Consider the following 25835-nt stretch of genomic DNA (forward strand, 5'->3'; position numbering starts at 1 on the left):
GATATCAGACATCATTTAAGGGAGCTTTTTTCCTCAGCCTCAAAGACCCTTTTACCATGAGGCAGACCTAGGGATGGGCAAGAGGATGTAATTAAGCAAAATGAGAAACTGAGTTCTATTTGTACTCTAACAGATGCACAATTATAAGAATGCGGTGAGAGATATCTCCCAAGCCATCCATCTCTGCCCAGATGGAATTAAGCTGTACATCCTAAGGTAAGACACAGTGAGAGGTTGGTTTCATTCTTGTTGGGGGATGGAATTGGTGGGAGAGGGAAGGCTATTTTCTCTCCAAATGGAGAGTGAAGGGACAGAATCACTAGCTGTCCACCCTATGTGGCCTACTAGAAAGAGGAGCTGGGAGTCAATCAATCAATCATATTTATTGAGTGCTTACTGTGTGCAGAGCACTGTACTAAGCGCTTAAGGACCTGGGCGCTTAAGGAGTCAGAGGACCTGGGTTTGAATCTCAGCTCCACCACTTGTTGGCTGTGTGACCTTGGGCAGGTCACTAAACTTCTCTGTGCCTCTGTAACCTCATCTGTGAAATGGGGATTAAAGCTGTGAGCCCTGTGTGGGACAGGGACTGTGTCCCACCTGATTATCTTGTATCCTAACCTAGTGCTTAGTTCAGTGCCTGGCACATAGTAAGCACTTAACAAATGCCATTTACATAGATAAATCTGTAGTTTCAGCAAGAAGAGGACCGGCAGACACAGGAAGCATGGCCAAAATTCTGGCTGTGGATTCCCCACGCTTACAGCCTCATGTACCAACAATCGTGTATCTAAGTGTTCAGATTGTGAGCCCTCTGAGAGACAGAGACTGTGTCTAATTCTCACCCATGTATTCTTTCCCAGTGCTTAATTCATTTTTTGACCCACAGTAAGCGCTTAGTAAATACTACTACTACTCTGTTAGGCTGTGTATTAAGTGCTGGGGTAGATATAAGATAATCAGGCTGGATTCAGTTCCTGCCCCCTGGCAAGTGGGAAGAACCAGGGGATTAGGGTTTAGGTCTTCCAACTTCTAGGTCTGTGCTCTTTTCACTTGGCCATGCTGCTTTCAGTGCCAACCATGACACTTTCTCATCCTTAGAGAGATGAGAAAGTGTCATGGTTTGACATTGGAAATGCTCTGTACACAGTAAGTGTTAAATAAATACTATTGATTGATTGGTTGATTGATATTACAATAGGTGAAGAAGAGGACAATTACCAACTCTGTTACATTGTTATAGTGTACATTGTACTCTCCCAAGTGCTTAGTACAGTGCTCTGCACACAGTAAGTGCTCAATCAATGCCATTGATTAACCGATTAAGGGACTCTTTACGGAAAGACAAAACCTCTGATTGGATCTTGGACATCCATTATTGTAAATGCCTTGAAGTGGGGAATCTTATCAACTAATGCTGCTGAGAAGCAGTATGCTCTAGTGGATAGAGCCCAGGTTTGGGAGTCAGAAGAACCTGATTTCTAATCCCGGCTCCACCATTTGTCTGCAGTGTGACTGTGGTAAAGTCATTTGACTTCTCTGCTTCTGTCATCTCATCTGTAAAATGGAGATTAAGATTGTGAGACCCATGTGGGATATGGACTGTGTCCAACCTGATTAGCTTGTATCTACCCCTCTCAATGTTTAGTACAGTGTCTGACACACAATAAGCACTTAAATACCATAAAAAACTAACCCTATTGTAGTGTACTCTCCTAGGGGCTTAGTGTGGTATTCTGCACACAGTGCTCAATAAATACTATTGATTGAATGATTGCCATGTATGAATGTGAATCAAAATGGATACTGATGTTGAAATAAAGTGGATTTTAGTTTCAGCAAATCAGGATCAGCTAAGATTTTTTTTTCTTTTAGAGGATATTATCTTTATATGATGAAGAATTATGAACTAGCCAAGTTTACTATTTACCAAATAGCACAAATGAACAAAGGTAAGGTTTTCGATATTAATTTTGCTTGTTTGGTTAATTAACCAGTGGTAAGACTTGCTCTGATGGTTTGTAAAACATAAAGATTTTCATGAGAAGTTGAGGAGGGAAAAGTCAAGGAAAATGTGAATAATTTTAGTGATGGAAGAAGGAAAGAGAACAAGGAGTTTAAGGGTAAGAGAAACAGAATGGTAACTGGGAAGAAAGCAAAAAGCAATAATAATTGTAGTATTTAAGTGCTTACTATGTACCAAGCATTGTGCTAAGCACTAGGGTCAATACAAAACTTCTCTGTGCCTGTTACCTCATCTGTAAAATAGGGATTAAGACTGTGAAGCCCCATGCATGGACCTCATTAGCTTATATCTACCCCAGAGCTTAGTACAGTGCTGTACAAAGTAAGCACTTAACAAATACCATTAAAAAAGGGAGGAAAGGCATTTAGAGAGAATGGAGGGAAATTTGGGGAAAGATGTTACTAAATAAAATGAATCAGTGGTATTTATTGAGTACTTACTGTGTACAGAGTATTGTATCAAAAGCTTGGGGGAGAGTACAATCCAAAGTAATTTGTAGGCATGTTCCCTGCCCACCAGGAGTGTACAGTCTAGCTGGTTTGGGGGGGTGCCTGCAGTGGACCATGGGCTTGTGGGCGTGGAGAGAAGTGCCAATATCCCCCCCACTTTAAGCTGCATTCAAGAATGCTTCAGAGTACCCCCCAGAAATGGGGATTTGGGGTTGGAGAAGGGCAGAGCAAACTTCTACTGACACTGCTGAGGCTGACACTGACCCTGGAGGTGCCCATCCTCCCCTCTCCCTAAGTATCTGAGAGACATAGCTTGAGTTTGGTTGCGTCTGTATGGTGGCAGATGCAGATGCCCACCGGGTCCTTAGAAGAAGTTTTCTGCTTGAACCCAACATAAGCGGGGGGCCGGGCATGGGGGTGGGGAGGTTCTTGTTCTAGAAACCTCTAGTCGCCCTCTGAAGTTGACACTTGCACTTCCCAAGAGTGAGGGAGTTGGAGGAAGTAGGGAGAATTGGGAGGGAAGCTGAAAAAATTGAGTGAGTAGGGCTTTCTGTTTGATTACTGCTCTAGTGATAGGAGTCATCAGTTTTGAAGCAGTATGGCCTAGTGGCAAGAGCAGAGGCTTGGGAATCAGAGGTTGTGGGTTTTAATCCTGCCTCCGCCACCTGTCTGCTCTATGACCGTAGGCAAGTCATTTCATTTCTCTGTACCTCATTTACCTTATCTGTAAAATGGGGATTAAGAATGGGACTGTGTCCAACTGATTACCTTGTACCTACCCCATAACTTAGAACAGTGTTTGGCACAGTAAGTGCTTAACAAATATCACAATTACTATTATTATAATTATTACAAGGGCCTCTAGAAAATTCTTTTGGGCCCTTATTGCTTAGGAAACCCATTTATTGGGCAGAAAGATAAAGGACATTTTTGCAAGGGGCAGGGATATACTTTGAAATGAATTTTAAATTTGAAATCACATTATTTTGGTCCAAATCTCCATGGGCAAACATGAAGCTAAATCAATCAATCGTATTTATTGAGCGCTTACTGTGTGCAGAGCACTGTTCTAAGCGCTTGGGAAGTACAAGTTGGCAACATATAGAGTGTTACTGGAGTAAGTCCTCTCACCTGTAAGTGCTAACTTCATGGCGGGTGGAGGCAAGGTCATCCCCATGGAATTGGCACCTTGGGGGAGAATCTATCAGCTTTGCCCCTCACGGCTTTTTGCCCCCACTTACTTGGAACTGGAAAAGGATCAGCAATAAAATCAAGATAGCAGCTCCGTGTCTTGCCCCATCCTAGGGCCAGGAAAGTGGTAGAGGCCGTCAGAGGAGGACGAAACAGCATAGCAGAAAGGGTGAGCACTTCCCATTCCTCCTCCTCCTCCTCACTAGACTGTGAGCTCACTGTGGGCAGGGAACATGTCTTCCAACTCTGCTATATTGATACTTTCCCAAGCACTTAGTACAGTGCTGTACAGAGAAGCGCGTGGCTCAGTGGAAAGAGCACGGGCTTTGGAATCAAAGGTCATGGGTTCAAATCCCGGCTCTGCTAACTGTCAGTTGTGTGACCTTGGGCAAGTCACTTAACTTCTCTGTGCCTCAGTTACCTTATCTGTAAAATGGGGATTAAGACTGTGAGCCCCCCGTGAGACAACCTGATCACCTTGTAACCTCCCCAGTGCTTAGAACAGTGCTTTGTACATAGTAAGTGCTTAATAAATGCCATCATTATTATTACAGTGCTCTGCACACACTAAGCACTCAAATACCACTGAATGATTTATTCTTTTCCTCTTCCTCATGCACTCTGTCCCTCCATTGGCAACCCTTTCCCCAGTTCAGACCCTGTTCACCCCATCAGCCTGAGTCCTGGCCTTGGGAAATCTCTAATCAGCTGGACGGTGCGGTTGGTAGAGTGTAACTTCAGGCTCGTAATGAAGCTGTAGCCTCCAGCAGATGAGGCTATGATGTGCTTAGGAAAAGGAAAATTTGATTTTGAAACAAATATAAACATTTGTTTCATATGAACCTAAGAAATTTTCATAGCACCATTATCACCATGCTTTAAAATAGTTGTAGCAATCAATCAATGGTATTTATCTAGTGCTTATGTGCCGAACACTGTCCTGAGCATTTGGAAAAGTACAATGAAACAGAATTAGCAGACATGTTCTTTGCACATCATGAGCTTACAGTATAGAGGGGGAGGCAGACATAGATATAAATAATTTATTATATAAAATTTAAAGATAAGTACGTAAGTGCTATGGGGTTGAGGGTGTGGTAAATATCAGTATCAGAATATTATAGCAGTTATTTAGATTATGTGACAAAGTCAAATCTTCTTCCAGTATTAGTTTAATCATTGGTTATTGTTTTTTATTTGCGGCTAGAAGTAAATAGTCGTGTCACATTATTTATGGTATTAAGTGCTTTCTTTGTGACAGGCACTGTACTAAGTGCTGGGGTAGATACAAGATAATCAGGTTAGACAGAGTTCTGGTCCCACATGAGGCTCATGGTCTTATTTCCTATTTTACAGATGAGATAATTGAGGCACAGAGAAGTGACTTGCCCAAGGTTACACAGCAGACAAGTGGCAGAGCCAGGATCTTAATCATTATTTAGGGTTTCTTTAAAGGGGTTTAGGACATAAGGCTCTCAATTATTTTTCCATACCTCATGTACTTGTTGCCTTATTTTTAATGCCCCCAAATCTTGTGATGATTGGATTTCACTTTTAGGTTCCTTTTCTTGGTCTCCGATTCAACAGTCTCTTGTGTTTTCGTTCTGTGAAGACCACGCAAAAGCCATAGAGATCCTGCGCTCAGTCACTTTGAGTAAGCCGATACCCACCACTTTTTTTCTGTTGGGAAAAGCCCAAATGAAGGCCCACATGTTTCAGGTAAGATCAGTCCGCTGAGTCACCATCATTAAGTGACCTCAGGGGGGACTCAACTCACTTTATCATCTTTGTTTGCTTCATCACCCTAGCTAAATCCATCCCACTGCCTTGGACAAATTACCTAGAAAGCAACATGTATTCCTCTTCTACACTGTAAGCTGTATGTGGACAGGAAATGTGTCTTAACTTTGTTGCATTGTACTCTTCCAAATGCTTAGTACAGTGCTCTGTACACAGCATGCCACTCAATAAACACTACTGATTGACCAAGGGTTGGACAGCATTTCTATGAGTGGCGGCTCCCTTCCACTCCTTAAACTTCCAATTGTTGCTACCCATTTCTCTCTGCATCATGCAGAAATTCCGAGCCATTGGCTGTAAGGCAGTTCATTAGCTCCTTCCCACTAGTGATGCTCACCCCTCTCCCACTACAACCTACTCACTGTGGCTTGTTCTCATCTCTTCCCCTTCCTGGAATACCTCCCCATTCATATAAGACAAACCACAGTTCTCCCCATCTTCAAAACCCTCCAGAAATCACACCTCCTCCAACAGGGCTTCCTCTATTAATTTCTTCTCTCCCCAGGGTATATGCCTCCAACTGCGACTTTGGCACTACCTATATATACACTTGTGTATTCACAACCTCCTGCAGCATACAATATTACCGTATTACTTAAGCATTCATACATATCTTTTTCCCTCTTCCACCTATCTTTAAATTATTGAAGTGTCTGTCTCCCCCACAACTCCCTGATGACTGGGACCATGTCTATTAGCACTGTTGTACTCTCTCTTTTTTATGGTATTTATGGTTAACTGTTTACTATGTGCAGGGCACTCTAGTTAAGCACTGGGGTAGATACAAGTTAATTAGGCTGGAAATAGTCCCTGTCCCACATAGGGCTCAGAGTCTTAATTGCCCAAGTCTACACTGCAGAAAATTGGCAGAGCCACAGTCAGAACCCAGTCCTTCTGTCTCCCAGGCCCATTCTCTATCCACTAAGCTATGCTGCTTCCCAGCACACTCTCCCAAACACATAGTGCTCAGCACCCAGTTGGCTCTTCGTAAATACTGATGATGATAAAACAAAAAGGAATCTGCCTTTCGAAATGCCTTGGAGTCCAAGTAGAAGTGAGCATTGGGAAAGATGGTCCAATTAGGAAAAGCAAAAGAAAATGTTTGCAGATATTTGTGAACTCTTAAAATTGTCACTTAATCTGTCCATTTTAGCGAGCACTTACTGCGTGTTTTAATCACTTAGGGAAAGTACACTATGACAGATTTGGTAGACATATTCCCTGCCCATAAGGGGCATACAGAATAGAGGCAGAGATAGACATTAAGATAAATTACAGATATGTACATGGGAGCTGGAGGGCAGGGTGGTGAATAAAGGGTAGAAATCCAAGGGCAAGGATGATGCAGAAAGGAGAGGTGAGTAGGGGAAAGGAGAGTTTAGTTGAGGAAGGACTCTTGGGGGAGATGTGATTTTAATAAGGCTTTGAAAGTGGGGAGAGAGGCGGTTTGTCAGATATGAAGCAGGAGGGAATTCTAGGCCAGAGGTGGGATGTGGGTGAAGGGTTGGTGGCGAGATAAATGAAACTGAGGCACAGTGAGTAGGATTACTTTAGAGGAGTTAAATAAATGTGCTGGGTTGTAGTAATGATGGCATTTATTGAGCGCTTACTATGTGCAAAGCACTGTAGTAGGAAATGAGTAAGGTAAGATAGGTGGGGGCAAGGTGATTGAGTGCTTTTAAAGCCTATGGTAAGAAGGTTCTGTTTGATGCCAGTGGGCAACCACTGGAGGTTTTTGAGGAGTGGGGAAACGGGCTGAATTTTTTAAAATTTCATTTCAGAACCCTAATTATTTTAGGGATCTGAAAAAAGAACACTGGAAAATTCTAACACGTTCTCCTCAGAGGTTTATCAGAAAGTCAACAATATTCATTTCTGGTCATTTTAGCAGGCCATGGAAACTTTTAAGCACTCCTTGAAGATATTAACTTATTCGGAAAAAAAAAAAAAATTCCGAATTAATGGCAGCAGAGATTCACTTTCACTTAGGCCTTTGCTACATGGAAGAAGCCTGTTTTGAAAAGGTAAATGTTCTATTTTAAATGAATTCTTTATGATTATGTTAAGTAGGAGGGAGAACAGGCATTGAATCCCCATTTTGCAGGTGGGGAAACTGAGGCACAGAAAAGTTAAGTGATTTGCTCAGTCACATAGCAGACAAATGGCAAGCCAGAATTAGAACCCAGGACCTCTGTCTCCCAGGCCCATTAGTCCACTTTCCATCTTTCCATTATGCCACTCTGCTTCAACCAGTGTGTCAGAAGCCAGATGCAATTTGGTTTTTTTTTTTCCACACCTTTACCTTAATTTTAAGGGAATTCACAGGAACCTAATGACTTCTTGTAGTGAGAATGCCTGAACTGAGAAATCACAAAAAGTTTCCAAAACTTTAAATGTGACAAATATTTTCCCCCAACATTAATCTAGTTTCAAAGGTTTTTGTAACACAAAGAAGAAATGAGATTGAGAATACTTGCCATTAACTTCTTCCCACTGCCTAGACTTATGCTATTTGGTGTTTTCAAGGAGACCACTAAACATGTCTCCAAATAAGTAGGGCAATCTTAAAATTTAACAATATCCCATGACTTCATTTTCATTAAAACTCGGATTTTCCGATCTTCTAGGCCTATGACGCTTTCAGCAAAGCTGTCAGAGTGAATCCTGAATATGCTGAGGCTTTCTACCAACGAGGACTGTGCAGATTGCAACTCCAGAAGGACAGTTGTGTGCAGGATTTCAATCGAGCAATTACCATCGATTCACAACACTTTCAGGTATTTAGATTCTCAATTTCGATGGTTTAGATTAGTGTGATCCATCTCTCCTAAATCCTTTACTGTTCCCAAATTTTGCCATGATGTTCAATAACTCTGCTATCCTCCCTGTCCTACAAACTCACTACCTGAGTGTCACTTCTGATTTTTCCCTCTCATTTTTCTGCTCTATCCTGCATTTCTGCCTCTAAAGTAGTACATACATCTATTCACTAAACCTCACTGTTTCTTATGCTTGTCCACGTGATCTCCCCTTTAAGTATATGCAGTTGATTGGTCAGGCTCAAGGTCTACCAACTTTGTTGTATTCTAATCTTCCAAGAACTTAGTACAGCACTCCATGCTCAGTAAAGACGATTGATTGATTTGTATACTATTCTCTTCTCTCTGCTATTTTTATCTGATAGTGAACTAAACGCTTAACAAAAATGCCTGCCTTTGTTGCATAAGATCCCTCTTCCATTTTAAGTTCCTGGCCAAAATTTTTAATTCCTTTAAAATCTATGAATCGATGTGACAAGTGGATTTCATCACCTGCTGTTCATCCATGACACTCCCAACTATGTTTGGTCATCAGGCATGCAATTCTTCCCTTTGTCCATTAGAAAAGTTTACATGTTTGCTCTCTCTGATTTACTTTTGGTCTGGCATTCTAATTAATTGCCTTTAGAGAGTAGCTCTTTGAGTGGAGAAACAGCATGGCCTAGTGGAATGAGCTTGGGCTTGGGAGTCAGAGGACCCAGGTTCCAACCCCTGCTCCACCAACTGTCTGCTAGTCACTTAACTTCTCTGTGCCTCTGTTCCCTCTTCTGTAAAATGGGGATTAAGAGTGTATCCAACTTGATTATCTTTGTATCTACCCCAGCACTTAATACAATGCCTGGCACAGAGTAAGCACTTAAATTCTAAAACAAAAAAATAATAGTAATAATAATAATAAAAATAAAAACTTGACTGGTGGAGGGAAAGTGGAAAGTACATTGTCACCCATGCATGAAGGATGATCTCATAACACATATTTCCACCTTCCTCTCTAAAGGCGTATTTAAGCCGGGCAGCCTTCTATGGGATGAAAGGCAGATATTCCAAGGCAATTTTGAACTGTAATGAAGCGATCAGAATTCACCCTGAGAGTATGAGAGCCTTTCTTTATAGAGGAGTTTTGAAATACTACAATAAGGTAAGAAACATGAAGTAATGTACCAGGTAGATATGTTTATAAGTTTTAGTTACTTTGGGGTTAATGATCATCATGAAAATCTTAGCCTCACCTGCTTCTGGACTTCCCCAACTGGAGGACCTGGGCGTGAGGTGGGGGTGGGAATTCTTTTCTGGGAGAACTGGGTCTGATCTAGTGGACATATACCTGGTGTGTGGCTTTGGGCGAGACACATAACTTATCTGCCTCAGTTTCCTCAACTGTAAAATGGGGGTTCAGTACTTGTCCTCCCTCTAACTTAAAGTGTAAACCCCATGTGGGACAGGGATTGTGAACAACCTGATTAACTTGCATCTAACCCCGAGCTTAGAACAGTGTTTGACACCTAATAAGGTTTAACAGTGTTTGTATGCATATATATATATATATATATATATATATATGTATTATATATGTATTATATATATAATATATACACACACACACTCTTTGTTTTTGTTTTTGCAGACCTATAAACTTGCAGTTGAAGACTTAACTAAAACCATCAATATGAACAAAAACTGTTTTCTAGCTTTTTATAACAGAGCACTGTGCTTTCACAAAATGAAGGAATTTCAAAAGGTAAGAACCATCTTGACCCATAAATGAGATTTATATTTTTCTCCAATCCTTGAACATACTTTTCAAGAATTATTTGACCTGCAGAAATTTCTTGTGAAACTTACATCAGACTTACCTCAATTACCTCGCCCATCCTTATTCATAGAACACAGTCTCTTCCTGCAGAAAATAGATTTAAGAATTTCCCAGTCAAACCCAAGTCCTGAGAAAAAGAAACAGAGTAAACAGAGAAGAGGCAGGATGCATCAGTTCTTTGGGCACCAATCAATCAGTCAAGCAGTGATACTTATTGAGTGCTTGCTGTGTGCAGAGCACTGTGCAACACAACAATATAACAGACACATTTCCAGCCCACAATAAGTTTACAGTCTTCCTACTCAGCCAAGTGCTTAGTACAGGGCTCTGCACATAGTAAGCACTCAATAAATACCATTGATTGATTGACTCTCAGGACCATAAGGAGCAAGGTGAATGTGGGGAATTGCCAAAAATATAAAATGTAGGAAATTAAGCACTATAGTATTGTTGTAATATTATATTGTAGTATTGAATTGCAGTAATACATTAATCGTATTATACGTTAATAAACAAAGTGGAAATTCCTTTCATTCATTCATTCAACTGTATTTATTGAGCTCTTACTGTGTCCAGAACACTATACTAAGCACTTGGGAACTACAAATGGGCAACATATAGAGATGGTCCCTACCCAACAATGGGCTCATATGGGCAGGAATTGTGTTGCTTCTTTGTTTTGTACTTTTCAATTATTTGGTACAGTGTATTGTACCCTCTGGGTGCTCAGATATTACTTCTACTAGCATTATTGATTATGGCATAATTCATATAGTACCGTTTTATTTTCTAAACTTTTAATTCCTTGAGGATTTTTAAAATGGTTTGTACCTGTAATCTGCTTACTAGGAAAACATGAAATTCAATTCCTCTCATATGCCAATGTAAATAAGTTTTAGCTGAAATAGTTACAAAATGGCTACCATAATCATAAAAGCATGTGGATAGACAGCAGCATTACAAAATAATCCTCTCCATGTCACAAGAAATAAGTGCAAAATGAAGGAAATCCATTTTCTTATAACTTGAGTATAATAAGAAAATGATCAGATCCAAAAAAAAAGTAATTGCAGAAAAACACATTTGAATCAATGGCTTTTATTGAGAAGCAGAGAAGCAGCGTGGCTCAGTGGAAAGAGCATGGGCTTTGGAGTCAGAGGTCATGGATTCAAATCCTGGTTCTGCAAATTGCCAGCTGTGTGACTTTGGGCAAGTCACTTAACTTCTCTGTGCCTCAGTTACCTCATCTGTAAAATGGGGATTGAGACTAAGCCCCCCATGGAACAACCTGATCACCTTGTAACTTCCCCAGTGCTTAGAACAGTGCTTTGCACATAGTAAGTGCTTAATAAAATGCCATTATTATTATTATTATTTATTGATGCTTACTGTGTGCAGAGCACTGTACTAAGCACATGAGAGAGGGCAATTCAGTAGAGTTGGTAGGCACAGTCTCTGCCCATAGGGAGATTATGGTCTAGGGGGTGAGATAGACATTAAAATAAATCCCAGATAGGGGAAATGGCAGAGTGTAAAGATATGTACATAAGTGCTGTAGGGCTGAGGGTGGGGTGAATAGCAAGTGCTTAATGGGCACAGATTCAAATACATACCTGATGCGGACAAGAGGGTGAAGTAGGGGAAATGAGGGCTTAGTCAGGAAAGGCCCCTTGGAGGAGATGTGATTTTAGGAGGGCTTATAGCATACAGAGAGTAAGGGGCTATCAGAAATGAAGAGGAAGGAAGTTCCAAGGAAGAGGGAGAACATGGGCAAACGGTCAACAGCGAGATAGAGGGACAGGTTGACATTAAAGTGTGAGGGTCAGATTGTAGGAGATTGGTAAAATAAGGGCGAGAGCTGATTGAGTGCCTTGTAGCTGATGGTGAGGAGTTTCTGGAAGCTCCTTGTAGGCAGGGAACATGTCTATCAACTCAGTTGAAATTTTACTCTTCCAACCACTTAGTACAGTGCTCTGTACACACTAACCACTCAATAAATGATTGATGTGGAGGTGGATGAGCAACCAGTAGAGGAGTTTGAGGAATGGGATGATATGGACTGAATGTATTTTTAAGAAAACTGAGCTAAAGAGTGCAGTATGGACTGGAATGGGGAGAATCAGGAGGCAGGGAGGTCAGCGAGGTGGTTGATGCAGCAGTCAAGATGGGATAGAATGTCTTGGATCAGTGTGGTAGCAGTCCGAATGGAGAGGAAAAGGTGGATTTTAGAGATATTGTGAAGATAGAACCGACAGGATTTGGTGACATACGACGTATATATGAGATTTCACTCTCTGGATCCAAAAATTTTCAGAGGACATCTTTTTAAAAATTTATGAATGATAAAACTGCAATAATAAAAGGAAAAATTGTAAAAAACCTCAATGCACAAAATTTCCTTCTTTTTTACGTGTCCCAGGTTTTTTTTTTTTTGCTTCCATTTTCCCCTGGCATTTAGAAGTAGATCTTTTAACTATTTTTCACTGTGTAATTTTAAGAGACAAGAAGCTATGTTCTGGGGGAATAATTATTCCCAGACCAAGAGAAGGAAGAAAGGGATGGTAATAGAGGAAGAAAGCAGTCAAACCCAAAACCCATTTTCTTAACATTAGGCAAATCCACAAAGAAAGGTCATGGCTCTGGTAAGATAAACACAGCTTGATGTTGTATATGAAACTCAAATTTAAAATAGTCATTTCAATTTTGTAGGCTTTAATAGACTTTGGAATTGTTCTTCTTCTTGATTCTGGAAATGATATTATATTCAAGTCTCTGATTAATCGTGGATTGATCTATGCAGAACTAGGGAAGTATGCGTATGCAATGGAGGTACAAGATTCTTCTTAAGAAATTGCAAAATTGACATTCATTTAATGTCTTTGTTTTCTGTCATCTATATCTCCCCACCTTTTCTGGTCATACCAGCCCATCAATCACTTCAGCATTCATGTATTTATCTGTTTATTTGTTATCAACTTTTTGATTCCTTCCTATTTGTTTTTCATATCTTGTTATTCATATCATGATATTCATATCATATCTGCTTCATAGAGAAGCAGCATGGCTCAGAGAAGCAGCGTGGCTTAGTGGAAAGAGCCCGGGCTTTGGAGTCAGAGGTCATGGGTTCAAATCCCGGCTCCGCCAATTGTCAGCTGTGTGGCTTTGGGCAAGTCACTTAACTTCTCTGTGCCTCAGTTACCTCATCTGTAAAATGAGTATTAAGTCTGTGAGCCCCACGTGGGACAACTTGATTACCTTGTATCTACCCCAGCACTTAGAACAGTGCTTTGCACATAGTAAGCGCTTAATAAATGCCATCATTATTATTATATCTATTCTTTCAATCAGTTAATGGTATATATTGAGTACTTACTGTGTGCACAGCACTGTCCTAAGTGCTTTGGGAGACAGTACAATGCAAAAGGGTTGTATTCCTGCCCTCAAAGAGCTAACAATCTAATAGTTACTATGATATTTTTGTCAATTCTTATATCTTGGCTTATCCATTAGCTTGTATGCTCCTTGAAAGGAGGAATAAGATCTTTGAAATCTATTGTCTATTAGTCTAGACACTCCTGCCAGAGTACAGCATTTTGGGAGGGTGATTTAGATAAAACATAATGGTACAACAGAAGGACATTATTTCCATAAGAGAACTGTGAATGGTTATAATGCAAGATAACCCTGCCAAGAATCCTTGTTTCAAAAGCGTGTTTGTTCTAAAGCTTGTTTCAAGCAAAATCATGAGCTTATGGGCAACAGTTTTGCTTTTAGTTTGTTGGTATTGCAAAGAGAATCAATTAGAACTAATTACATTTTTTTACGTATTGGAAACTGATTTTAAACCAGCTGCAAACTGAATTTGCTTTCCAACTCCCTAGTGGGATGCTAATGATTTATTGGTAAGTCAGAGAAAAATTCAGTCAAGGCAGATGGCTTAAAGCATTCCTGAATGTCACCTGGTGTGACAGAAGCCCTGAACTATTTCAGCTGATTTCACATCTTTCCCTAACTCCTCATTTACCACTCAGATAGTACTTGACAAATACCTGGGTTCTCAACCCAGCTCTGCCAGTTGTATGCTGTGTGACCTTGGGCAAGTCATTTAAATTCTCGGTACTTCAGTTAAGATTGTGAACCCCATGTGGGACATGGACTGTGTCCAACCTGATTATCTTCTATGTACCCCAGTGCTTAGTACAGTGCCTAGCACAAAACAGTTAACAAATACCATAAAAATGCCATTTTTGATGAAATGGGGATAGCAGGAATGTCCAAGCAATAATACTGTTCAGAATGCTATCAGATTGTTTTAAAATTTCTCTTGAGAATAATTCATACTGTGTGCTAATAGTTGATTTGGAATGAAATCACTTTCAAAGCAAATAATGAAAATTTTCAATTTTTTTCCAGGATTTTATTGAGGCATTACAGACAAATCCTACCAATGTGTACCTCCATCAAGCCATTGCAATTTGCCATCACAGGTATTGATCGTATTTCAATTTTGTAGGAGGTAATGGTGGGATTTTAGTTGACCAATGAATGGACACAATCATTTCTTCAGGTCTGTGTCTGACCTGATTATCTTATATCTATCCAGTGCTCAGTACAGTATTTGGCAAACCAAATAGTAAGCATTTACTATTTGCCTAGCAAATAGTAAATAAATGCACATTTGTGCATTGAGGTTTTTTGAATTCTACCTAGTCAAGTGTGTGGGGTTGAAATAATGTCCCTCGGGTTCCCCAAAGCTGTTCTATCCAAAACAAGCAGTAAAAACACACATTATTGAAGAACTGGGTTTACATTGCTCCTCAATGTACATCCTTCCCTTGGCTTGATAACTCCTTCCTAATTCAAATCTGCCAGACCTCAGCTTTCCTCATATTCAGAACCCTCCAGGAGACTTACCATTCATTCATTCAACCATATTTATTGAGTGCTTACTGTGTGCAGAGCACTGTACTAAGTGCTTGGGAAGTACAAATCGGCAACATATAGAGATGGTCCCTACCCAACAACAGGCTCACAGTCTAGAAGGGGGAGACAGACAACAAAATGAAACAAGTCCCTAATTAATTTCCACCTTCTCTCATAGTATTACCACAACAGGCACCCTTAGCACTTCAGGCAACTTTAACACTTATGTAAATTCCTTGAGAGCAGGGAGCTTACTACTACTATCAATTATATCTTTATTTTTCCTTCTGGTAAGCATTTTCAGTGGAGTGAGGGGGCCAAAAACCAGAATGGCAGTGCATCAAATAGCGAGTTGCTGGAGAAGAAATGGAGTCAGTAGGTTTATGCTTTCTACCCCAGGATTTTTGGCAGAAATTGGAGTAGGGATAGGGAACAAGTGCTGAAGGATCAGAGGATGCAGAAACCTTTTTTGTATAGAAGAGACCTGTATGTGTTTGAGAACAGGGGAGGAGGAGTCATCAGAAAGTGAGCCGTGGAAGGTGGCTGTTAGGGAGGGAAGGAGGATGGGAGCAAGTGTTTTGTAAAAGGTGAGGAGGATGGATTTTGACTGCAGGTGGAAGATCTCCTCTTGAGAATTGGTTGGGAAGAAGGAGAATATGGAGAGTATGCAGGGAACATGTCTGTTACACTGTACTTCCCCAAGTGCTTAGTACAGTGCTCTGCATGCAGACAGTGCTCAATAAATAGGCCCTCTGTCTACCTATCTGCCCACAGGAGGGGTTCAGTCCAGTGCGCTGTCATTAATAAGAACTCAGTGAATATCCATGACGATGATGATGCAGAGCAATACACTGGTCTCCACTGTTCAGGCCTGTGGTCCCAAGCTCCTGCTGCTAGTTTCTAGGGGCTGTGGGGACCAGTGACTGAGGCTGGGAGTTTCTTCTCCACACCTGGCTTCTAATCTTAGCTATGCCCATTGCTTGCTTTGTGACCTTGGGCAAGTCACTTAAGTTCTCTGTGCCTCAGTTTCCTCAACTGTAAAATGAGGGTATCTGCTCTCCCACCTACTTAGACTGAGCCCCATGTAGGACAGGGACTGTGTCTGACCCAATTACTCCAATTACGCCTAGACTAGTGTTTGACACACAGTAAGTGCTTAACAAATACCATTAACCCCCACCTCGCTCCCTCCCCTGCCGCCCACAAAAAAACCCTGTGGCAGAGCTCCACAGTTCTAATTTAAAAACACAGTAGACTTTGAACCCCTTGTGGTTAGGGAATGGGTCTACTAACTCTAATCTATTGTAGTCTCCCAAGTGCTTAGTACATTGTTCTGTACACAATAAGCACTCAATAAAAATGATTGCTACACTGTAAATTAAGAAAAAACTATTTTACAAGAAATCCACTGGAGAGAAATGTCTTTATTTTCTTTCAGAATGCAAGATTTTGAAAAGGCAGTGGACTCATTCACTTGTGTCCTCCAACTGGATCCCTTTTATCTGAATGCCTATGTTGGACGAGGCAATTCTTTCCTGGAATATGGCCATAAGGATGGCAACAGACAAGCCCAGAAGGATTTTTTGAGAGCCTTACACCTGAACCCTGTGTGCTTGGAAGCCAGAATTAGCTTGGGCTACAACTTACAGGTAAGTTCAGAAAACACACCATTTTCTTTCTTTCATTCATTCAGTCATATTTAGTGAGTGCTTACTATGTGCAGGGCACTGTACAGAGCTTGGGTGAGTACAATACAAAATAAACTGACTCATTCCCTGCCCACAACAAGCTAACAGTCTAGAAGGGGAGAGACAGACATTAATATAAATAAATAACAGATATGTCCATATGTACTGTGGGGATGGAAAGGGGGAAGAACAAAGGAAGCAAGTCAAGGCAACACAGAAGAGAGTGGGAGAAGAGGAAAAGGGGGCTTAGTCACGGAAGGCCTCTTGGAGATGTGTCTTCAATAAAACTTTGAAGAAGCATGGCCTAGTGGCAAGAGCAGGGATTTGGGAATCAGAGGACCTGGGTTCTAATCCTGTCTTTGCCACTTGTCTGCTGTGTGACCTTGGGGAAGTCACTTAACTTCTCTGTGCCTCAGTTACTCCATCTGTAAAATGGGGATTAAGACTGTGAGCCTCACCCAGGACAACCTGATTACCTTATATCTACCCCAGTGCTTAGAACAGTGCTTTGCACATAGTAAGCGCTTAGTAAATACCATTATTATTATTAAGAAGGGGAGAGAAGCTCTTTTGGAAAAAGAAGGTTGGTTTAATTTCCTAGTAAAAGTCTTCCCCTTCCCATTCCCACTGGTTTCCAGGGTATTGGTTACTTCTGTGGCCTAGCATTGATCCAGATTGCAGTGTGGCAGTTGACCCAGAAATGTAATCTAAGCCTTGTGGATTTAAGTATTTCTCTTCAAATAAAAAGAATCTCCTGGAAATGCTTATCACACTCAAAAAACTTGTTTTGGCAACTGCAGCTTGAACAGCCAGCCTGCCCTCAGTCCTGCTAGTTTGACATATGTCTTGGGAAAAGTTCAGTCAGTGGGATTTATTGAGCACTTACTATGGACAGAGCACTGTACTAAGCTCTTGGGAAAGTAAAATACAGCTGAGTTGGTAGATCTGATCCCTGCCCATGGGGGAGTTTGCAGCCTAATTTTCAATGCGTGAAAGGAAAGGGAGAAATTCACTGTAGTTGATTCATAAATGAAACTGCGCAATGCCCTTTCTTTTTTCTCTACAACTGGATCATTGCACTTTTGACCCAGAAAAGGACCTGTGTAAACTATAATGCAATATTTGCACCACACAGAAAATAATTTTGTTGAAAATAATATTCTCTGTCAAAGACGATGAATAGAATGCATTTTATTTAGCAAAAATATGCTTTAGGTTCCGAGTTGCAAATGTAGCTCTTTGGTTGCATGTAACATTTCCCTGGTGGGGATTTCTCCAGTTGTATGGTCAGTTGTGAGCTATGGGCACACAGAAAGCCTGGCTGACTTGATGGAAACAGTTTATAAAAACTGCTGAGCACCTGCTTGAGTGTGTGTGTTTACTTCACAGTCCTCCACTTCGAGCACTTTTAAATGACTGTCCCTCAGTCTGTGAATGATGCTCAAAGTCAGTACAATTGGAAGATTTTTTTTTGAGGAGTGGCAGGGAATTCTTAATGTATGTATCTAGGTTCCTTGTTGCATCATCCTGTGTGGCTGTATACGATAAATTGAACAGGACCGGGGGTGCTATATAGCCCTATTTTCTCCCCTTTGTTCATGGGGATCAGACTGGCCTCCCTGCAACTCTGACCTGAGCAGGAATCTTAATGACAGGGTGGCCTAATGGAGAGAGCATGAGTTTGGGAGTCAAAGACCCAGGTTCTAATTCCAGCTGCACCACTTACCTACTGTGTGACCACGGGTAAGTCATTTAATTTCTCTGGGACTCTGGTCACTCATTTGCAGAATAGGGATTCAATGCCTGTTCTTCCTTCTCCTTAATTATGGTACTTGTTAAGAGCTTACTATGTGCCAAGCACTGTTCTAAGTGCTGGAGCAGATACAAATTAATCCAGTTGGACACAGTCCCTGTCCCTCAGGGGGCTCACACTCCTAATCCCCAGATTATAGGTGAGGTAACTGAGGCCCAGAGATGTTAAGTGACTTGTCCAAGATCACAGAGCAGACATGTGAGCCTTGATTATCTTGTACCTAATCCAGCTCTTAGTACAGTGCTTGGCACATAGTGCTTAACAAATGGCAAAAATAGCAAATAGCTTAACAAATATTCTTGGAGCAGCCAAATTTACTAATCAGTTTTCAGAATCTAGGACTACAAATGGTGATGTCTTCGTAATGTCTATGATAACTGTATATGGGTCATAGTGCTATGACCTGCACTTTTTCTATAGTTGACAGTTGGCAAAAATCCTGTCTAGTGTCCCAGGCTGGGCAACAGTATGGTGTTTGGACTGTTTAGTTGATGACATTCATTCAGTAGCCAGTCCAGAAGGATTCCGATTTAGGATCAGGTCAGCAATGGAGAGCAATGAGATACCTTGATAGTTGTCATGGTCAGACCTCTCACTTTTCTTCTTGAATATCATGGCATCTTGGAGATTTTGAGATATCTCCTGGGAAGGTCCATATGTTTAAGGTGTCTCCTTCTTGCTTGTAGAGCTCAGCAGGTAATCTAGGTAAATTTCTGGTTGCCACGGTGACTTCCTCAATAATTGGGATGTGTCATACCTTTATATGTCAGAAGGTTTCTTGGTTGTGCTGGGGCTCATCTTCAGAAATAGAGACTATTTCTCTATTTAATAGACTCTTAAAGAGTTTATATTCTCAACTGAGGTTGTGAAGAAATATATGTTGTTTTAATTTAGTTTTCAGGATTTAGACTTCACCAAAAAGATGTAAAGGAGGTTCTCAGGCAACTAAATTCATGCTAGATTATTGAAATTTCCATCCATTTCTTTAGAGATAAATAGCAAATTAACTCTCAGACCCTTAGGTCTGATTGATTTTTTTTAAAGAAAAGCATAATTTCATGGATTTATGGTGCCGTGCAAGTCCACAGATGCTATCTCAAAGCATTTTACTTGACTAAGTTTGATTTCTTAAATACTTTTATTGAGCTATTCAGTAGTTATCACACAATGAACTATTTCACAGTGAAAAAATCATTTCAGGGCCAAGGGAAATTCCAGAAAGCTTGGAATCACTTTACTATTGCTATGGAAATTAACCCTACATATCATCTGGCATTTGAAGGAAGAGCTGTGGTTTGTCTTCAAATGGGTGATAATTTTGCTGCACTTCAGGATATCAATGCAGGCCTAAAGGTAAAGGTTGGTGGAATTTTCATGAACATTAATATCAATAGACTACCAGTGTTGAGATCAGATAAGTGTCTTTAGCTCTCAAAAGGTATTTTTTAAAAACTTCTTGGAGAGAGGAACTGATGAAAGTCTACACAATCACAATCTAAACTCATTTTTGAAATCCCACAAAAAATCCCTTACATAACAGTCAGAGGACCGGAGTTCTAATTTCGGCTTCTCCACCCGACCTTAAGTAAGTCACTTAATTTCTCTGTGCCTCAGTTACCTCATCTGTAAAATGGGGAGTAAGACTGTGAGATCCCTATGGGACAGAGACTGTGACCAATGTGATTATCTTGCTCTACCACAGCACTTAGTACAGTGCCTGGTACATAGTAAGTGCTTAACAAATACTTTTAAAAAAAGATTAGTTTTTGTACAACTGTTGAATATGGTAGAAGCCCTTTATATGCATCTGAATTCTGAACAAAATTTTTGCCCACTCTTCCTTGAAATAGAGAACAGAACATTGTGATGATGTTTATTCTGTCATTACTTTACAGCTCACCACTACTGCAGAGTTACTGACAATTCGTGGTGTCATTAATCAGTTTATGGGTTTCCAACATATTTCTATGAAAGACTATCAGAAAGCAATTTCTCTAAACCCGGAGTATTCTTTGGCTTATTTTAATGCAGCGAATATTTATTTTCACAATAGGCAATTTTCACAGGTAAGATAAGATCAAGGTTTCTTCATATTGTTATTAGATCTTTTTTCATTTAATGATTTTTTTCCCTAACACTTAAAATACGTAATTTTTATACCTTAGCATTTAAACTTGTATTTTGGGACATTATTGCTAAACTTCCAAAGTTTGTTGAGGGACTTTCTTTTCACTTGGGAGATATTACTCACATTTTACTATAAAAAGAGCTGAGACAGAGAGATCAAGTGACTTCTTAGGATCACAGAATAAACAAAATGATCAACCAGAAACCCTGCATGGCTAAGTGACAGAGGGGGGAAAAAAAATCATTCTTTGAAAAAATGAAAAGTTCATGTTGTTTATAGCACCAGGGCAAGTGCCAGCAGGAAATCAGGGGAAGCTGTAATGGAGTTTGAAAGATCCTGGTAAAGGATTCCAAATCTGAAAGAATTCTGAGGGGAAGGTGTCAAACTTTTGTCAAGGGTTAAAAGACTAGTTACAAATAGCCACTGTATTGAAGGGCAGAAGGGTCACTAATATAACAGCCAACTAGAAGGAGGATTTCAAAGTTGATCTTGGGAATTACAGACTCCTGAGTCTCATTTCTATACTTGGATATTTAGTAGACTCCATAATTAAGTTTAGGTTCAATAATCTATTTGGGGAAAAAATACTGTTTTTGTAAAATGAAAGCATACTTCACTAATCTTCTGAATTCCTTTGATAGGATTAGGTAATAAGCATCTGGGTAGAAGGGAACTCTTGCTTATACAGTATCTTTTAAAAAGACATAGGTTGAGGTTCCACACAAAGTTTTTTTTTAAAGTCCTGAAAAATCCTGGTATTAGAGAGAATGTTCTTCCATAGAAAAGTGAAAAATAGGAAAGGCCATTACTGGATTAAACCCATGGCCTAGCCAGCCCAGGACTCTGTCTCCGAGAGTAGCAACCACCCTCACTAACTTATCCCTCTCCACCCCTAACTTCAACTCCAATGACCCATTATAGATCACTCATCCCTGAATTGTACAAACTCCTCTTGAACCTCCTCTTACACCTTTTCTTTAGAATGAGAAAATGTACACTGTAAAGTCCCCAGCCATTGATTCTTACTTCTTATGTATTTTCAAGAGTCTTTGGTTATTTCTAAGGCCACCCTCCAAACTCTGGAATTTCATTTGTAAAATTATTTTAAAGAATCCATCTAATTTGATTCTATGTTTTCCTAAAATTGCTCTTTGCTGCTGCTTTACTAAGTTGTTTGAGTGGTTTTCATCAAAACTCATTTCCATGGCTTGCTTTAGTTCCCTCAGAGGTTTTGTGTAGCCTGTGTTAATCAGAGTGTGAGCAACAAAGGGGAGGGAAGGGAGTCTATTTTAATTCCTTACAGAGAGATAAACAAATGCTTCACAGCTAATGAAGAAATAATCTACCAATTCTCCCTCAGGTTGTGCCATTATTGCAAGGGTAAAACTCAAGTACTATGACTTCTAAACCAGTCAATAAATCAGTGGTATCTACTGAGTGCTTACTATGTGCAGAGCACTGTTCTAAGAGCCTGGGAGAGTAGCTCTGGGACTGATTTTCTTCACTCTAATGATTTTGCTGTAGGCCACTTAGTTGTGGTGTTACTCCTAGAATGTACTTGTCTCACAGATGTCTTTCTTCCACTTGGATTTTCTTAAAGGGAAGTTGGATCAAAATGTGGATCATTTTAGGCTAACCTGATAGACTGTTGTAAACATATCAGAAGGGAAATATTTAAATTTGTTTACTGTGTACAAAAGACCCACTGTACTAACTGCTTCTTTTTGTGGGCAGGGAACAGATCAACCCACTCTTTTCCTCTTATGCAAAGTGTTTACTTGCTAATTTGCACCAGAGAAGCAGCATGGCACAGTGGAAAGAGCACAGGCTTGGAAGTCAGAGGTCATGGGTTCAAATCCCTGTGTGACTTTGGGCAAGTCACAACTTCTCTATGCCTCAGTTACCTCATCTGTAAAATGGGGATTAAGATTGTGAGCCCCACATGGGGCAACCTGATCACCTTGTATCCACCCCAGTGCTTAGAACAGTGCTTTGCACATAGTAAGCACTTAAATACCAAAATTATTATTATTATTGTTATTAATTTACACTTTTCCTTCTAGTAGCAGTTTTACTTTGGTATCTTCTAGAGGATAAAGACTCCATGGAATACTAGATACCATGTAAAGTATTGAAAAAGCTCACACTCTGCATTCTTCATAGGCCAGTGACTACTACTCCAAGGCGTTACAGTTTGACCCAGAAAATGAATCTGCCGCCTTGAACCGTGCTATTACAAATATGCTGTTAAACAAAACCGAAGATGCTAAAGAAGACTTTGAGAGGGCTATTCAACTCTGCCCTTTCTCTGCTGCAGTGTATTTCAACCGAGCACACCTCTTTTGCACACTGAAACAATATGATCTAGCTGAAGAAGATCTTAATACAGGTGTGTTTCTTCTTTTTCCTTTGATTATTTTTTAATGGTATTTGTTAAGGGCTTACTATAGCTGTGTGGGACATGGGGCTCACAGTCTTAATCCCCCTTTTACAGATAAAGTAACTGAGGCACAGAGAAGTTAAATGACTTGCCCAAGGTCCTACAGCAGAAAAGAGGCAGAATTAGGATTAGAACCCAGTTCCTCTTATTCCCAGGCTGTGTTCTTTCCATTAGGCCGTGCTGTTTCCTGACAAGATTTCAATGGAGTTTAAACGCAAGGATGTATGTTCATAAATGCTTAGAACACTTAGAGCAGTGCTTGGCCCATAGTGCTTAACAAGTATCATAATTATTATTCATAATAAATGTAAATAATGTGGGAGATAGGGTTGATTTAGCATTGCTTTTTTCTGTCACACACTCATGAAAAGGGCCACTGTTTGCAGGGCTGCTCTATGTGTACCACTATCTATCATGGTATTTATTGAGCACTTACTGTCTGCAGAGCAACATACTAAGCAATATAGCAGATTTGCTAGACATATTCCCTGCCCACAAGGAGCTTATGATACAAACAATTACTAAGCTCAGTTACCCAAAATATCTTTTCCTATTCCCCATTGTTCAGGACCTATCAGCTCTTAGGGGTTTGTCCAACTTTTCTTCATACATAACTGATCTAAGAATTCAAAAGAAAAATGCTATTATTTGTTGGTCTAGTTACAGCTGGATTGATGTAAGATTTTCTTTCCTCTCTCAGTTGGAACCAATCGCCATGGTTCCAATAAGAATTTGAGGTTCTGACCATTTTGAAAGCTTCCTCGATCCAGGAGCCAGTGGAAATTCAGTTAGAGGAGAGGGATCCTTTTGTGGGGACAAACTTGTTGAGGCTGGAATGTTCCACTGAATTTCAAGATCTTTTTAAAATAAACTGAGTTAGGTCAAAGGATTGGATTAGGCCTCCCAGACTGAGCCCCCTCCTTCCTCTCCCTCTCCTCCTCCTCCCCACAGCACCTGCATATATGTTTGTACGTATTTATTACATTTGTACATATTTATTCTATTTATTTTATTTTGTTAATATGTTTTGTTTTGTTGTCTGTCTCCCCCTTCTAGACTGTGAGCCCGCTATTGGGTAGGGACCGTCTATATGTTGCCAACTTGTACTTCCCACTTGCTTAGTACAGTTCTTTGCACACAGTAAGCGCTCAATAAATATGATTGAATGAATGAATGAATTCAATAATTAGACAGACCCTGAAATGTGATCTTCTCTTTTGCAGCCTTATCTCTACAACCCAATGATGCCCTGGCATATAAATTAAGATCTGACGTCCGGGGTAAGATGGGACTGATCAAAGAAGCCATCGCTGACTATAAGCAAGCACTTGACCTTCAAGAAGTGTCTAGACCTCACTGATAAGAAAGTTAGTTTCAAAGATAGCTTGTACTGTGCAGACTACTTTAGACAGATGTCTCTGTGAAAGCTTATTTTCCGTTTGAAAGAGCAGGTTATCTTCTTCCTTTCTTTTTAACACATTTCATAGGAAAATGCCTATTCTGGGTACCTTAATATGTAGGAAAGCATTGCCGTACCTTTGACAATTTCTTGGTAGCATGAAGAATTGAAGGGGTTGTCTGTCTTCAATTTCCAGTGTGCTTTTCCTCCCCTGAAGTAGCATGCTTTGTTTTGCATCATCCCTAAATGGAGGTTGAAGCTGTAGATAAAAGCGGTGAGTGGTCAGCAAGTGCCAAATATTAAACAGCTTCCTGAGCCACATAGGGAAGACTCTGTCTTCTTGATCTTTTCCTCTCCTTTGTACTTCCACCACCCTGGCATGAGCCCCCTTGCCTTGAGATATAGACATGGGGCAATCCCCTCTATCCTTACTCCTCTCAGTTGGTCCTCCCCTCCATTTAACGACTGCAATACACACTCCTTCACCCCTGCAGGGACAGGGGTTCCCCACAAGACTTGCCAGATCTTCATTCAGCTGCTTCCCTGAGCACCTGCAGGTCCTGAGGAGCATTTGGCTAGCTCTGCCTGCCACTGGGCTTCCTGAAGGAGGCTGCTCCACCTTGCCAGGTGAGTGTCCTACCAGGCTTCACATCAGGTGGCCAATCTGTCCTTGCCTTTGCATCCCCAAAGCAGCATTGCCTAGTGGATAGAGCATAATCCTGGGAGTTAGAGGGTGGGCTCTAATCCTGGCTCTACCACTTTTCTGCTGTGGTGGCCTTGGGCAAGTCACTTCACTTCTCTGGGCCTCAGTTACCTCATCTGTAAAATGGGGATTAAGAGTGTGAGCCCACGTGGGCAAGTCAATTCTGGCTCTGCCAAAGCTGTGTGACCTTGGGAGAGTCACTTAACTTCTCTGTGCCTCAGTGTTCCTGTTCTCTCTCCTATTTAGACTGTGAGCCCCATGTGGTACACAGTCCAAACTAACGCGTACTTACCCCTAGAATTTAGAACAGTGTTTGACACAGTAAGTGCTTAACAAATACAAATAACAAACAGAGAAGCAGCATGGCCTAGTGGATAGAGATCAGGTCTGGGAGTCAGAAGGACCTGCGTTCTAATCCCAGCTCTGTGACCTTGGACAAATCACTTAATCCCCATTTGACAGATGAGATAACTGAGGCACAGAGAAATTAAGGCTGTGAGCCCCATGAGGGGCAGGGACTGTGTCCAACCCTATTTGCTGGTATCCACCATAGTGCTTTGTATGGTGCGTGGCACATCGTAAGTGCTTAAGAAATACCACAATTTAATATCATTTAAAAAAAGAAAGAGGAGATAGGGAAGAAGAG

At 40.6% G+C, this 25835-nt stretch overlaps 1 protein-coding gene across 1 annotated transcript in view; it reads left to right on the forward strand.

Annotated features, from left to right (window-relative positions):
* TTC6 (tetratricopeptide repeat domain 6) overlaps window positions 1-24800 on the forward strand; it is a 91863-nt gene extending 67063 nt beyond the window's left edge. The window contains 15 exon segments of the mRNA XM_038756925.1: window positions 134-216; window positions 1873-1949; window positions 5222-5382; window positions 7352-7402; window positions 7404-7487; window positions 8091-8240; window positions 9280-9420; window positions 9907-10020; window positions 12805-12924; window positions 14509-14582; window positions 16457-16667; window positions 19720-19872; window positions 20415-20585; window positions 22811-23036; window positions 24311-24800. Coding sequence (XP_038612853.1) covers window positions 134-216; window positions 1873-1949; window positions 5222-5382; window positions 7352-7402; window positions 7404-7487; window positions 8091-8240; window positions 9280-9420; window positions 9907-10020; window positions 12805-12924; window positions 14509-14582; window positions 16457-16667; window positions 19720-19872; window positions 20415-20585; window positions 22811-23036; window positions 24311-24447 — 1953 coding nt within the window. The 3' untranslated portion in view covers window positions 24448-24800.
* The last annotated feature ends 1035 nt before the right edge of the window (window positions 24801-25835 follow it).

This window comes from Tachyglossus aculeatus, chromosome 14 (assembly GCF_015852505.1).
Source record: "Tachyglossus aculeatus isolate mTacAcu1 chromosome 14, mTacAcu1.pri, whole genome shotgun sequence".
In the NCBI taxonomy this organism is placed as follows: Eukaryota; Metazoa; Chordata; class Mammalia; order Monotremata; family Tachyglossidae; genus Tachyglossus; species Tachyglossus aculeatus.